Source organism: Strigops habroptila, chromosome 2, assembly GCF_004027225.2.
Source record: "Strigops habroptila isolate Jane chromosome 2, bStrHab1.2.pri, whole genome shotgun sequence".
NCBI classification, from domain to species: domain Eukaryota; kingdom Metazoa; phylum Chordata; class Aves; order Psittaciformes; family Psittacidae; genus Strigops; species Strigops habroptila.
The window spans coordinates 10,614,721-10,628,414 of NC_044278.2; the positions used below are offsets into that span (position 1 = coordinate 10,614,721).

The 13,694-nt window shown below is 43.4% G+C and overlaps 1 protein-coding gene across 2 annotated transcripts in view; it reads left to right on the forward strand.

Annotated features, from left to right (window-relative positions):
• The first annotated feature begins 1,029 nt into the window (after positions 1-1,029).
• Positions 1,030-13,694, forward strand: part of MAN1A2 (mannosidase alpha class 1A member 2) — a 141,947-nt gene continuing 129,282 nt past the window's right edge. Inside the window, exon 1 of one of the 2 annotated variants that reach the window (XM_030471971.1) lies at positions 1,030-1,940. In XM_030471971.1, coding sequence (XP_030327831.1) covers positions 1,633-1,940 — 308 coding nt within the window. In that variant the 5' untranslated portion in view covers positions 1,030-1,632. Of the gene's footprint in view, positions 1,941-10,652; positions 11,092-13,694 lie in introns of those variants that run through there. The other variant, XM_030471972.1, reaches the window with a different exon arrangement.

Below are 13,694 nucleotides of genomic sequence, written 5' to 3' on the forward strand. Positions count from 1 at the left end.
TGGCCTTGAACACTGCCGGGGATGGAGCATTCACAGCTTCCTTGGGCAACTCATTCCAATGCCTTACCACCCTCACAGAAAAGAACTTCTTCCTTATATCTAACTTGAACTTCTCCTGTTTCAGTTTAAACCCATCACACCTTGTCCTATCACTACAGTCCCTGATGAAGGTCCCTCTCCAGCATCCTTGTAGGCCCCCTTCAGATATTGGGAGACTGCTCTGAGGTCTCCACGCAGAACAGCCCCAACGTTCTTAGCCTGTCTTAGTATGGGAAGTGTTTTCTGCCTGCAGCTTCATCTACACCCCTTCTTATGGCACTTCTGCCTTAACATCATCACCCCACAGGTTCAAACCGGCTCGGGGAGCTGGGGAGCTACCGCGGTTGAGGTCACTAAAGCTGGCTCTGTTGTAGTTCCTCAGCTGTCCCAGGGCAGTGCCCCTGGCAGTGTGCTCTGATACCCCTCAGGTAAATCAAAACAAACACATCGGGGAAGGCACAGCCTGATGCCTCCGTGGGGTACCAGGGTACATGCTCACATCAGAGCTCCGCACCGCTCCCTCGGGACCTGTCTCTCCTGCCAGAGACAAGTATTACTCGCTCATGGGGCCCTATCTTGCGAGGTCCCCGGGACGATTACGCGGCCCCGCGCTAAGCGAGATTTGCGCGATGTTTTCCAAGGTACACCTCGCGTTTTGCTCCCAGACCTGCCACCCCCCCACCGGCGCCGCCGACCCGGCTGAGAGCGCGGCCAAAAGCGACACCGGCCAAGCCGCAGCGGTGCGGCGAGACACCGCTTCCCGCAGGGGGCAACACCGAACCGCCGGCGAACGGAGGGAGAGACAGCGACGGGACAGACGGTCCGCCGACGACCCCTCCTGCTGCAGCGCAGCACACCCCTACACCAGCCCGTCCCCGCTCGCATACCAGGGCAGCAGCTCAGCCCATCCCCGCCCCTGTCCCCGCCCCTCCAGCCGAAGGGGCATGGCTCCCTTGGCAGCGGCTTCCCGGAGACCTCGCTTTCCGCAGCGCGCCTGCGCCGCCGCCACGCCTGCGCCGTGAGTGCGGGCAGAGGGTCCGGAGTGCAATTGCGGCGGCCGTTGCCGGCGCCGTTCGTAGCGGGGCGGCGCGGCGGGGATGAGCCTCCGCCCGGCCCGGCCCAGGGGACGCGGGCGGAGGGACACCGCGCGCCAGGCCGGGCCCTCAGCAGCCCGCTGTCGGTCGCTGCTGCCGTCCCGCAGTCGAACGGCTGCGGAGCTAGGGGAGCGCCGCTGACCGGAGCCGCCCGCTCGGGCCCTGCTGGCCCCGGGGCGAGGGAGAGAGGGAGGGAAGGAGGGGCGCGCAGGTAGCGGGGCGGCCGCGCCCCGGCCCGAGCCCCCGGGGAGGCGGAGGGGCCGTTGGGGCGCCCCGGCCTCTCCCCTCCGGTCCCGTCTCCTCCCCTCCGTTCGCCCGCGCGGTGGTTCGGCAGGCGAGGGGGTGCGCGGCCCGGCGCCCGCGGGGAGGATGGTGAAGCCGCCCGCAGCTCCCGCGCCGGGCCGGGAGGCGGCCGCGCCGAGCCGGGCCCGCGCCGCCGGGGCGCTCCGCTGGGGCTGAGGGATGAGCCGTGCCCCGCGGGGTGGTCGCTAGCGGAAGGATGACCACTCCCGCCCTGCTGCCGCTCTCCGGGCGGAGGCTGCCCCCCCTGAACCTGGGCGCCTCCGCCTTCCCGCACCACAGGGCTACCTTGAGACTCTCCGAAAAATTTATCCTGCTCCTCATTCTTAGTGCCTTCATCACCCTGTGCTTCGGGGCGTTCTTCTTCCTCCCCGACTCCTCGAAGCACAAGCGCTTTGACCTGGGCTTGGAGGATGTGCTCATTCCTCACGTGGACACCAGCAAAGGGGGCAAGAACCTCGGCGGCTTCCTCATCCACGGGCAGGGGCACGACGAGCATCGGCACAGGTAAGTGCCTGGCTCGCCGGTGGGGAATGAGCGGGTCCCGTGGGAACGGGACCGGGTGGAAAGGAGATCCCTTGAAATAGGTCCTTCGCGGATCGCTATCGCTACTCTCTCGGACATGCTTATGTCTTCCCAACGAGTGTGAACTTCTGGGCTCTAGCCTTGTGCCCTCCAGCTGCCATATGTAGCGGTGGTTCCGTGTTTTCTTTTCCACTGTGAATTAGCCTCCCGGCTAGCGAGGGACGGGAGGATAAAATCCTGATTTATTTTCTCACCCTAGCCAATTCCTAGGGTCAGTCGTGGAAAGAAGGGGGTTAGGTTATGGCATTCGTGGAGGCAGTATGTGTGACTGAAAAACCCCTGCGTCTTTTGTATAGATTTTATGTGCTTACTCAAAACCAGCTGCTTGTTGCTGAATAGTGTAGCAAGAACTTTGATCTGACAAAGACTTCATGCTGTGACCCTGAGGCTGTCAGCTTGCGATGTGCAGGACACAGAACTAGTGTAGATGGCACAGTCGCCTTTTCTGGCCCTTAAAATCACTTGTTATAAAGCTATATCCAGACAGTTGGAGATGCCAGTGGCTGAGTTTCCTTAATCGTGTTTGCCAGTGTAAAGAAATTGAAGATAAAATAGTAATGAAGAGTAAGAAGGGTAAATGTCATGCTGCCGATAGCTTTTTGGGGCTGCCTAAAGCTTCATGCAGAGCAAACGTCTACATGTTCAAGACGAAGTCGTGTGAAGTTAAGCTTTCAATCCTTATTTAAGTTTTATACATTATGTCTCCTTCTAATGTAAATGAGTGAGGATGTAGACGCCCTGTAATCTCCTCAATTTATCAGATTTTTTTAAAAATAAGATTATCTGTAAAATGAAAATTGAGCAGACTTGCTTGTTTAATGATGTGTCAAGCAGCTGCTCTTTGTATTAACTTACTTTAAATGCTTAAATCCTATCATAGCACTGGGTTATAGTGAAACTGACTGATCTCTCTTCACTGTCCAAGATGTGTAAAATGTGATCATCATGGGTGATAAAATATAAGCTCTTCCGTACTCAAATTAGTAATACAGTGAAATTTAAAGAAAGGTAACTTATGCTGATGGCATTTCCTTTGAGAACAGTTTAAAATATATCCTGTTGACATAAGAATTATTTAAAGGTTATTTGTGCTAGATTAAAAGGAGAGGGTGTAAGTGCCTCTCTGTTCATCTGTTACGAGTTATAAAGACTATCTGAATACTGTGGTATTTTTTCTTACAGCATCTTTGCTGTTGAATGCCTTATGACACTTATCATGAGCTCTTTCTCCCTAACTGAAGGGATATGGATGCTTAATATTTAACAAGAACTTCTTTTGTTTATGAATTTAATTGCTGGTGCGGTTAAATGTTGCACAAAACACAGGTTTAGGCACTCGCTAATGTGCCCTCGAAGTTCTCATCTTTCACTATCTCTTTCTTTTTTTGATGATCTTAATTCTTAGCTCCCCCAATCACTGTGGTGCATGCATTCAAAATCAGGTTCTAAAATAGAAGACAGGTGAAACAAGAAAAGGAAGAGTTCAGAAATGTTCAGAACTCCAGCTGTGACTGTTGCACCTTGTGTTGCCCAGTAGATAGGCCATAGAAAATGAAGTTTGCTGATACTGATAGTTCTGGAGTGATGCTCTTAATTAACCCACTTACATGGGTCCTTTTTGGGTTTCCTCTTTAAGTGTAATTACTGGGGCTACAGCTTTAGTAATGATATGCACACTATTTTTTCTGTCATGCGTGGATAAGCAGTAACTTACAACTATTGGAGCTAAATATGTTTTGCTTGTTTGGAATCTGCTCTTAAACAAAGTGGTTATCTTGTCATCAGTTAACTCTCTTATGGTCCCTCCATTGGCTATGAATGTGTGTACCTTCCTGTGCCCCACCACCTAAAATTGTCCCTGTCATGTACAGTTTTTTCTTAATGGTTGTGTTTTGATTTTTTTTTTTCTTATTTGAGCAAAAATGGGTATTATTCCTGTTGTTTGAGCCCTGCAAACCACTGCGTTACTCCAGACAAGTCTTAACCACTAAAAAAGCCTGCTTGCTTAACCTGCTTGTAAGACACTTGTGTGAATGCCACAATAATCATTGTGAACCCAGGTGTTGTGCTTTACTTCTGGAGCAACTTTTTTGGCTTATTGCCACGTAGTCTTATCAACAGGCCATTTGCTAGCTTTGAGCTGATGGAGTGGCTGTTTTCCATAAAGGAAAATACGAGTTGCCATTTTCATTGCTGAGTTCCTGCTCCTGGATTGTAGGGATATTGACAGACAGTATTTTGAGAAAGTATAGGGTCTTCAGTAGTGAATTATAGATTGTTACCTCAGTTTGAGAAGGGAAAACTGTTCAGCTTACTATCAAGGAGCAAAGTCAAGAGTCAACTTAAGAGTTGTTTTGTGGGTGGCACTGAGGAGGTACAGTACATAAGATCAAGAGAATTTAACCTACTGTTAACACAAAGAAATATGTGGTCTAAGATCTGTACCATGGTGATGGATTGACAAACTGTATTTACAAGAATTGTGGACTTCAGAAGAAATTGGATTAAAGGTCATTCATATGAAGTATACACTTGATCATGAAATGACAGGTATTGATTTAGTGACTGAAGGAAAGTGTTTTCTTCTGTGAATGCTGGTTTTGATCTCTATCAGATTATTAAAACACACATACCATTATCATGCTGCTCCCTTGGTATATAGGCTATAATAATTTAATGCTTATTTTCTCCTACCTCTCAAATTTTGAGCTTTGTAGGCAATTGGAGCATACTCGTGTTTCTGTCTTCTAGCAAAATATAGCAATGATGTAGGTAGAGGGTTGTCATGCAGCTGTGATTTACTGTTGGGTGTACAATGTTTCTCACTGGACCTTTTCTATATTCCTCACATTGCTTTCCCACCTCTTTTCCTAGGCCCCCTTGATGTTCTTTAGTGTTTTTATTATTATTGTTAGCTCTTGGCAACATTAACTTTGCATCTTCCATTAACCTGTCCTTTTTTACTGCTCCTGTCCTTCTTTACTTCTCCCCTTCCACACAGCAGAAGGTGGGGAGACCCCACTCTCTTCCTGATGGTCTTAAGTATAGGTTCAAGAATTACACTGCCCTTGCCCACCATCCAAAGAAAAACAACTTTCATGTAAGAAGATGGTTAAAATCTGGAGTAAAACTGCAGTTTATAGTTTAAGAAATGGATGGGCTGTAGTGCAAGTTAATACTCATTTTTAACTGTTTGTTTCATGGGTAAGCTCCTCATTTGCAGTTGCAGGATAATCCATGGGGAATGGGTTAGTAATGTTGGAGAGGTGTACCACAAAATTTTGCCTCTGGGAGGAGAGTGGAAGAGACTAGTCCAGGACTTGTGAAGATATGTGCATATACATGCTTTTTAAAAATCTATTTCACTTCCCAAAGATGAATTTATCTTCATTTCAAATAGGATATTGCAGAGATTCTGGAATGAGAGCAGCATGGTTTTGAAGACACATCTTGCCAAGCAAACTTATGCATCACTCAGAATTTGTTACATGGATTTAGATAACTGTTACTTCTCCAAAACATCTGGATCTCCCCTGCCACACAGAAACGCTTCAGGTGTTTCTCACTACCCAGTTATTTTCCAGCTATCTAGGTGTTTTATTCTTCTACAGTACCAGGTCTGAAAGATAGCTTTGGAAGGAAAACAAAACATTCTTACGGTTTCTTGGCATCTAGTGTAAATGAATGAGGATGTAGATGCCCTGTAATCTCCTCAGTTTATCAGATTTTTTAAAAATAAGATTATCTGTAAAATGAAAATTGAGCAGACTTGCTTGTTTAATGATGTGTCAAGCAGCTGCTCTTTGTATTACTTGACAAAAGTTAAGATCATTCCTGTGGTAAAAGTACATTAATCTTAGAGGCAACATAATTTTACGAGCTCAAAGCTGCAAAGCCACTTTTTAACAGCACTTGGACTACTGTTGTGCCACCAATTCAGTCCTTCCGAATTTGCAGAGCTGTATCTTCAGCTGCTAAATTCCTGTGTATTCTTTCAAGCTGTATTTCCTGCCTGTGCTTAAAAACAGCCCCCAAGCTAACCCTCATGTGATCACATTGATAGCAGGTGCTGCTAATACAACTGGCCACCTCAACTGCCTTGGTCTCTGTGTATGAGTATGTATACATCAGTGTAAATCATGCCTTTGACTTTGTTTCTGTGAAGTTAAGGAATGTTGGCTCCTGTGTTATGCAAAGATACTGCAGCAGTCTGATAATGTCCAGTTGTGGCTCAGCAGCTGTATGGCAGTAGTCTAAAAGTGCTCTTTCTTCTGTTGCTTGATATATGGTTGTCTCTACAGCAGTAGCAGCTGCTGTCTCTACTTTTAGGAGGTGAGGTGAAAGTAACAGAAATGATTCTGAAGAGCTTTCAGTTTTAATTTCTTCTTTTAAATCCTGTATTTATTTATTTATTTCAAAGAAACATGAAAGGCATTATATGCTTCTTTTGAATACCTTTATCTTCTCTGCTCTATGACTTATTAGCTATAGTAGAAGTGGGCAGCGGAGATAATTTAACCTCTTACTCAGTGGTGTCAGTGTCTCCTGTTATCCTCTGCCATGCCATGAAGTATAAAAGTGCATAAAACTCTTTGCTCTTCCTTTCCCACCTTTACTTGTGGCACAGCTCATTAGTGTAATTAAGACTATTTGCTATTCTGAGACTATTAATACTATTTGCTATTTGTGATTCTGAGAGCCTGTTTTTTTTCTACTGAAAAATCAGGAGCCACTGTAGTGGCTGAGCCTCAACTCCTACTCTGTCCAGTTCTTCACTGCGTGAAATTGAGCCTGTCTTCAGAGTAGACTTCACCGTCTGTCTCTGAGCACTGAGTTTAAGCTGAGGTGCTTGATCTGGAAGCAAGGGGTTTTTAGGGTGCAGGAGGAGATGCAGGTCCTCATGGTGACACATGTGTGGAGCTGAAGTGGGCAGGAGTAGTATGTGCCAAGTCAGCGTTCAGAAGCATCTGGTATGTCTAGGGCAAAGAAGACGTAACTATTTGGTGCTGGTCTTCAACTGTTGAAGCTATTTCAAGAGCACTGCCCATCTTTATCTTGAGACTTTTCTCAGTTGGAGTTTTTAGTAGCCACATGTCATTCTCTATTCTGGAACTCTCCATTTGTCATTTTGAGAAGAGGCTTGAGAAATGATGCTGGTTCTTGAAGATTAATGAGAGTTTGATTACTCTTGATTTCTTCAGGAGTCCCCACATTATACATTTAAACTCAATTTGAATCTCTCCCAGAGTTGTACTGGACTGTGGGAGAGGTACCCTCTTGTATTATTTCTCAGATTCTTCTGAAATTAGCATGTTATGTTGTAGGCTGAGAAATGCCTCCATCTTCAAATTACAAAATGCAAATTCTAGACCATCTGTCTAGATGTCCTCCTTCCTCCCCCCCCATCTGCTGAACAGCCTACATCATATGTAGTGTACTGCTTGCTTCAAGTTATCTTGCTGCACTCCAGTTTGTTAAAGTATTTCCTGTATTATGAAAGAGAGGAGTCGAGAGCTGGTGCTCTCCAATTCTTATCCTTTCCAGTTTCAAAAAAAAGGAAAAGTTTTAACTTGTTGGTTTTCTGCATGATCTACACTTTGTCTAAATGCTGGAAAACAATCAGGCGTGGGAAAACTGCAGGAAGTCTGCTGGCTGGATTTAGGCCAGCTAGTGGGTGGGAGGCAGTAGCACTTTGGTTCATTTGGAGTTTTGTAGATTAAAATCTCAAAAGAACTTTAGCATAAATGTGGGTTGCTTGGTGATGGTAGCAGTGTAGGCAATAGTAAGCATCATGGCTAGTTGTGGGCATATTGCACTGTAAGAGTTCCCCATCTTCTCATCTTCTCAATTTCCTGTAGTAAATACAAACATGTCGATCCTACTCAGTTAGTTCTGAGTTAAGGAGTTTTTGCTTTCCAGATGTATGTAATACTAATTGCAAGTTGGTGACATAATGCGTGTGTGTGTGTATACATGTTTTCATAACAATTGAACTGAGACTGAATACGGGCAAAGAGGAAAATTTTTGTAAAACCTTTCTTCTCTTATGTTCTTCCCTAAGATGCCCGTAAAGTCTACTTTCATTATTGCAGCTCTCAATGTTGAGTCTGGGCTGATGGATAGGCAGCTGTTGCTCACAGTGGTTATTCAGGCTATCAAGGTGGGAGCTTGAGGGTATGTGTTTGGATGTAGCTTGTGGGTTTTGTTCTTTCCCCTTCATTTCCAGTTGCAGGCTCAAGGGAGGGCTGTCATCTGTCCTCATTCAGTAGCTAGATGATCACTTTGTTACTAACATTCAGAGTTTTGTTGCAAGTTAACACCTCACAGAGAGAGGAGTGCGTGAGGCCAAAAAGGTAGTAAAGGGAAAGTTGTGATTTAAGTGCTCTTCCCTTGCTGCCCCAAACCTTGAAGTAAAAAGTCTGAGGGCTCCAGATGTCCTGTATGATTGTAACTTTTCCAAAATACCTGCATTTACAGTGTAGTTATTTACCTCTTGTTTGATCAATACGACTTCTGCTGTTTGTCTTCAAATTCGACAAATGGATTTTACTTTATTAACTTATTTTATTGAGAGGGCACACACTTATTCATAGGGGGGAAATATTGGGAAAAGCTTTGAGAATTGCTAAGTTCTTGTCATATTTGCTTATAAAATTTGTAAGCTTTTGGTTCCTTTGTCTTTATGCTGTGTGATGTAGTGTCCTCTACAGAGCAAATTATGTATCTTGATCTAATCGCTCAGAGATACGGAGGTCTGTGTCATTATTAGTATTTGAAGATCTCCAAAAATAACTGATATTCTCAAAAATGCCTGGTAACTTCTGTTGTGGTACCTGGTAAGCCAACCAGATTAGGTGTTTCTAAAATAGAACTTAAAAAATAATTGAGAAGATAAGTTCTAGGCTATTTATTAACCTTATTTTCTAAGAGATTGCTTTTTAAAGGTATCTTTAGCCTTGTCTCCTAAGCCAACAAAGCTTATGTGACTGTGCCACATGTTCACTTGTAGCACTTGCTGACCCTGTTCTGTTCTCTATTCCCTCTTTCTCCCCCATAACATCTATCAGCAGCAAAGCGTAATGTGTCGAAATAAGTATTTTTCTGTATCTTGTGCATATCTCAGTGCTGGGTGAAAGAGAGACCTTAATTAGGGACAAGGCTGAAGGAGGGATCATAGCTATGAACCCAAGATACTTACTCTGCTGCTTGGTTACTCTGCACAAGAGCTGCTCTGAACCAGCTACAGCACGTCCTCTGTTCTTCACTGATTGCTGGAGTAGGGTGATCAGAAACTAACGCTGTGGCAGCGAAGTGCTGGGTTTTGTGGGATGCCAATAGTAATGGGATGCATTACTGAGGTGATAGGACTCATTGGGACAGAAAGCTATAGGCCGTTAACCTATCAAATATAGGGCTAGGTTAGTTTCTGCTAACTTTGCCCAATTGTTGAATCGTGGGATTCATTTGCCCAAATGTTGAATCGTATTTATGACTGTGTCTTGCTGTCTTTATTTATTTATTATGATGCAAACACATGAACTGGATCACCTGGTATATGGCATTTGGCGTTTGTTTCATTCATGTTTTATGTTCTTTCTTACTTGTTAGCCAGCTCTTAAACCACCAGAGGATTTTGTAAATGCTTCCCCAACTCCTTGTTGCTGTTGGGGCTTACAGTGACAGATAGCTGTTTTGTATGATTCTATTTGAGAGAGCAAGTTGGAGGTTTTAATTTGGCTTAAAGTTATGTATGATCAGTATGGCATGAGCAAAATTACAGCTTTGAGGGAGCGCATAAGATGAAAGTATTTTCTTGCTGTATAAAAATTTAAAGAGCTCTTAAATGAGATTACTTTGTGTCTATTAACACCAGCATGCAGAAATGCCAATTTTCACATTTAATGTGTGCTGGTAGCAACTTGGAAGACTTTTTCAAGATGACATTCATCTCAGCTGAGGTTTAGCGCTGTTTGTAGGCCAGCAAGGCATTTGAAGTTTGCACAGGCAAGCTGCATTAAGTAGTTTCTCAGTAATTTGTTATCACTTTTCTCTCGACCTGCTGATGTGTTCTAACTGCTGAAGTGTACAGTCAGGACGCTTACGAGCAGGTGACTGCCAGTGGTAAATCAAACTAATCCCTTTTACTTTTTATTGGATCAAACTGAATGTGCTCACAAAGGGTAAGAAAAACATCTTGTCCATGGGAGCGGCATATCCCTTAAATCCTTCAGTGGGTCGGGGGAGATCACATCTGCCATGTTGTTGCTCTTAATATCCTACCAGATAAGTAAACTTGCTGAATACACTGGGTTGTGCTTGTAGTTTCGGTTTCTTGGCCAGTAAGAGTAGCTTACAACATGTACGGTCTTCTCAGCAGGTTTTTCTGTATGTGGTGCAATCATTACAAATGTATTGCATTTTGAGCGCTATTTACTATTTTTCCCTGTTCAAGTTAGGGGATCCACTTTTGCTTCAGAACACTTTCATCCTTTCTGAAGTATATATAAACAAAATCATAATCCATAGCTGACTTTCTGGTCCACATACTTCCTGCTTGTTTTCATTACTTTTATGAAATAAAATTGCTCTATGCTTTAAAAACAAAACTTGAAGAAAACTCTGCCAGTCTCTGGGCTTGTTTGAGATGGCAAAAGTAGTGGGAAAGATGCTTTTCAGAGAAGAGGGGAGTTATTTTCCTGGATAAGATACAATATTCTCCCTTTCCCCCACCCTCCAAAGAAAAGAAAATTCAGTCTTGAAAACATAGAAGTGTGAATTAGTTTTGCTAAGAACCATGTTTCTAGTGACCTTTTAAATCTCTTGTTAATCAGGTTTATCTTGGAAACACTAAAGACTGTTTAATTCTAGAGTTAATAATTGCAGATGATGCAAGCATGTGTCTGTTTTCCCAGTGCTGTAATCATACATCCTCAGTTTCCAAAAGGCCTCTGTTCTTCTGCTGTCTGCTTCTATTTGAGTGGAGAGCGTTCTCCAAGTTATTGAGTAACACATGTATTGAATTCTCAATTGCAATGCACAGTGTTCCGGAGAAGATAATACTGCAAAGAGGCAGGTGAGCTCTTCTGCATCATGGAGTTCTGATGTTATAAAGGGTATTCAAGGAATTCAGATTTCTACTTTTGTGACTAATTCCACCTTACAGAAACAGTGGAATCCATGGCAATTAAAATATTGATGAGTCTGTGAAACAGCTGTTTTCCAGTAAAAAGAAAAAATCAAAACAAATGAAAAACAATGCTAAGAATTAAACATATAGCGCTAAAACTGAAGTTAAATATATCTTGTACATTATTTTAACCAGTCGTTACTCTGGACTGTTAAAACTGATTTAGGTACTTCAAAACTGCCAAGTTGGATCTACAAATTATTATACTTGTTGAATTGGTTCAAATCAGTGCAGTTCATAGAGTATGAACGTTATGCATGCCTATTTCTATGTGAAATTAATTACTAATTCACATCCCAGATGATGGAAGGGAACTTAACTGCACGGCTGTAACTGTCACCCTGATAACTGAGAAATGTTTGTTTCATATCATATCTGCAAACTTTCTTATTGGACTGACACCTGTGGAAGGATAACAAGATATCTGTATATAGGACATCTATAAACTGCTCAGTGAAGTGGATAATCGGTTGTCACAGCTGTCATTTCAGTGCTTGCAGACGAAACTTTAAAACCAATGAGGTAACTGATATTCTACTGGAAGTTTTCATAAATAACTTGTTATGAACTTGGTTCAGGTTTTTCTTGTAATATTGGTGAGCACAACGCTTGGGAATCATTCAAAGTCATTCAAAGTTGTATTGTTAACCAAAGGAAGCTGTTTTTATAAGAACACCACCACAACTCACCAGAAAACCATACCTAAAATCAAACAAAAAACTTCCCATCAACTCATCATTCTTGATGTTACTTATTGTAAAAAAGAACAACAAAAAAACAGGGATGGAAGAGAACCTAGAATCTTTCTGGCTGGCTTTTACTCAGTCCTGTGCTGGCATTGCAGCTTTTGACAGCTGCTTGCTGGCCAGAGTAGGCAATGGGAACAGTTTATTGAGTTATGAAGTCAAATGCCTAATGGTGACTTTGTTCTTGTGTGGTGTTGTGAAACAACAGAATTTTTGAGATGTTACTAACATTACATGTGAAACTCAGGTCATTGGTTTGCTTTGGAGATTTTTTATAATCTGTAGTCTTTTGGTATGTTTATTTTGGTTTCTATAAATCACTTGAGCACTAATTCTATTCAGGTGGATGTGCTGTTGCAGTTGTGCATAGCTGTTTGCTTGACACCTCCTCTCCCCTCTTTAGATGTAATTTTTCTCAGAATAGCATCTGGCTGTCACACTACAGCAGGACTAGATCATCCGGTCTGCTGCTATTACAAAGAAAAATGAGGCTTGACATATTCATGTCAATTTGGCAAGATGCCTGAATCATTATGCTCAATGAAATATGTGATGTTTCTAGTGGTAATGTAACCTGCACGAACGCTTGCAGGAGAAACTTCAGGCACTGCAAAGAAAATGCCACCTTTACTTTGGTCAGGGAGGTTCAGGTGGTGACACAGGTCACCTGGTCAATCCCGAGCATGAGACTGTGATTTAATAGAATCATAGAATAGTTTGGGTTGGAAAGGACCTTAAGATCATTTAGTTCGAACCCCCTGCCATGGGCAGGGACACCTCACACTAGGCCGTGTCACCCAAGGCTCTGTCCAGCCTGGCCTTGAACACTGCCAGGGACGGAGCATTTACCACTTCTTTGGGCACGCTGTACTGGTGTCTCACCACCCTCACAGTCAAGAACTTCTTTGGATCTAACCTGACCTCCCCCTGTTTCAGTTTGAACCCATCGCCCCTTGTCCTATCACTACAGTCCCTGATCGAGAGTCCCCCTCCAGCGTCCTTGTAGCCCCCTTCAGATACTGGAAGCTGCACTCAGGTCTCCACGCAGCTGCTTTTCTCCAGTCTGAACAGCGCCAATGTTCTCAGCCTGTCTCCATACAGGAGGTGCTCCAGCCCCGATCATCCTTGTGGCTTCCTCGGGACTTCTTCAACAGTAATTTTATTCAACATTTTTCATACTCTAGAATTTGCTGGTTGTGATCCTGGGAAAATTTCAAACGCCTTTTGAGTTTAAAAGGAAAAAACTCAAGGAAATATCTGTGGAACTTCCTTTCATACAGTAACAAGTAAACAAACCAGTAACAAGCTTTATCTCCAAAGTTGCATGTATAATTTTTTAGTAAGTTGCATTTACTTACTGTTCTTTGGTTCCCTAGCAGGTTTGTTTTGAACCTTCACGGATTCATAGTATGGAACTTTTAGAAAAAAGCAAACCAAGTAATATTGTCTAGTGTTCTAGTAACTAGAGAACATGTGAAAGTATAAAACAATTAAAATATCCCTTAAATTTCATACTTCACACATTCATTTTTCTATCTGACTTCTGTTACTAAGAAGAAATTCTGGAACCTATGCAGACTGTAAGTAGAGTTCCTCCAAGCTGCCTTGAAAAGTTGCTTTAACTGCATCAACCATAACCTTGCCTCACCAGCTTTCAGGTGGGTTCAGTAATGCTTAAAATAGAATGTCTTTTGAGAATTAGAAAGCTTTATATTTACATCAAACTGTTCAAAACCATTTGTG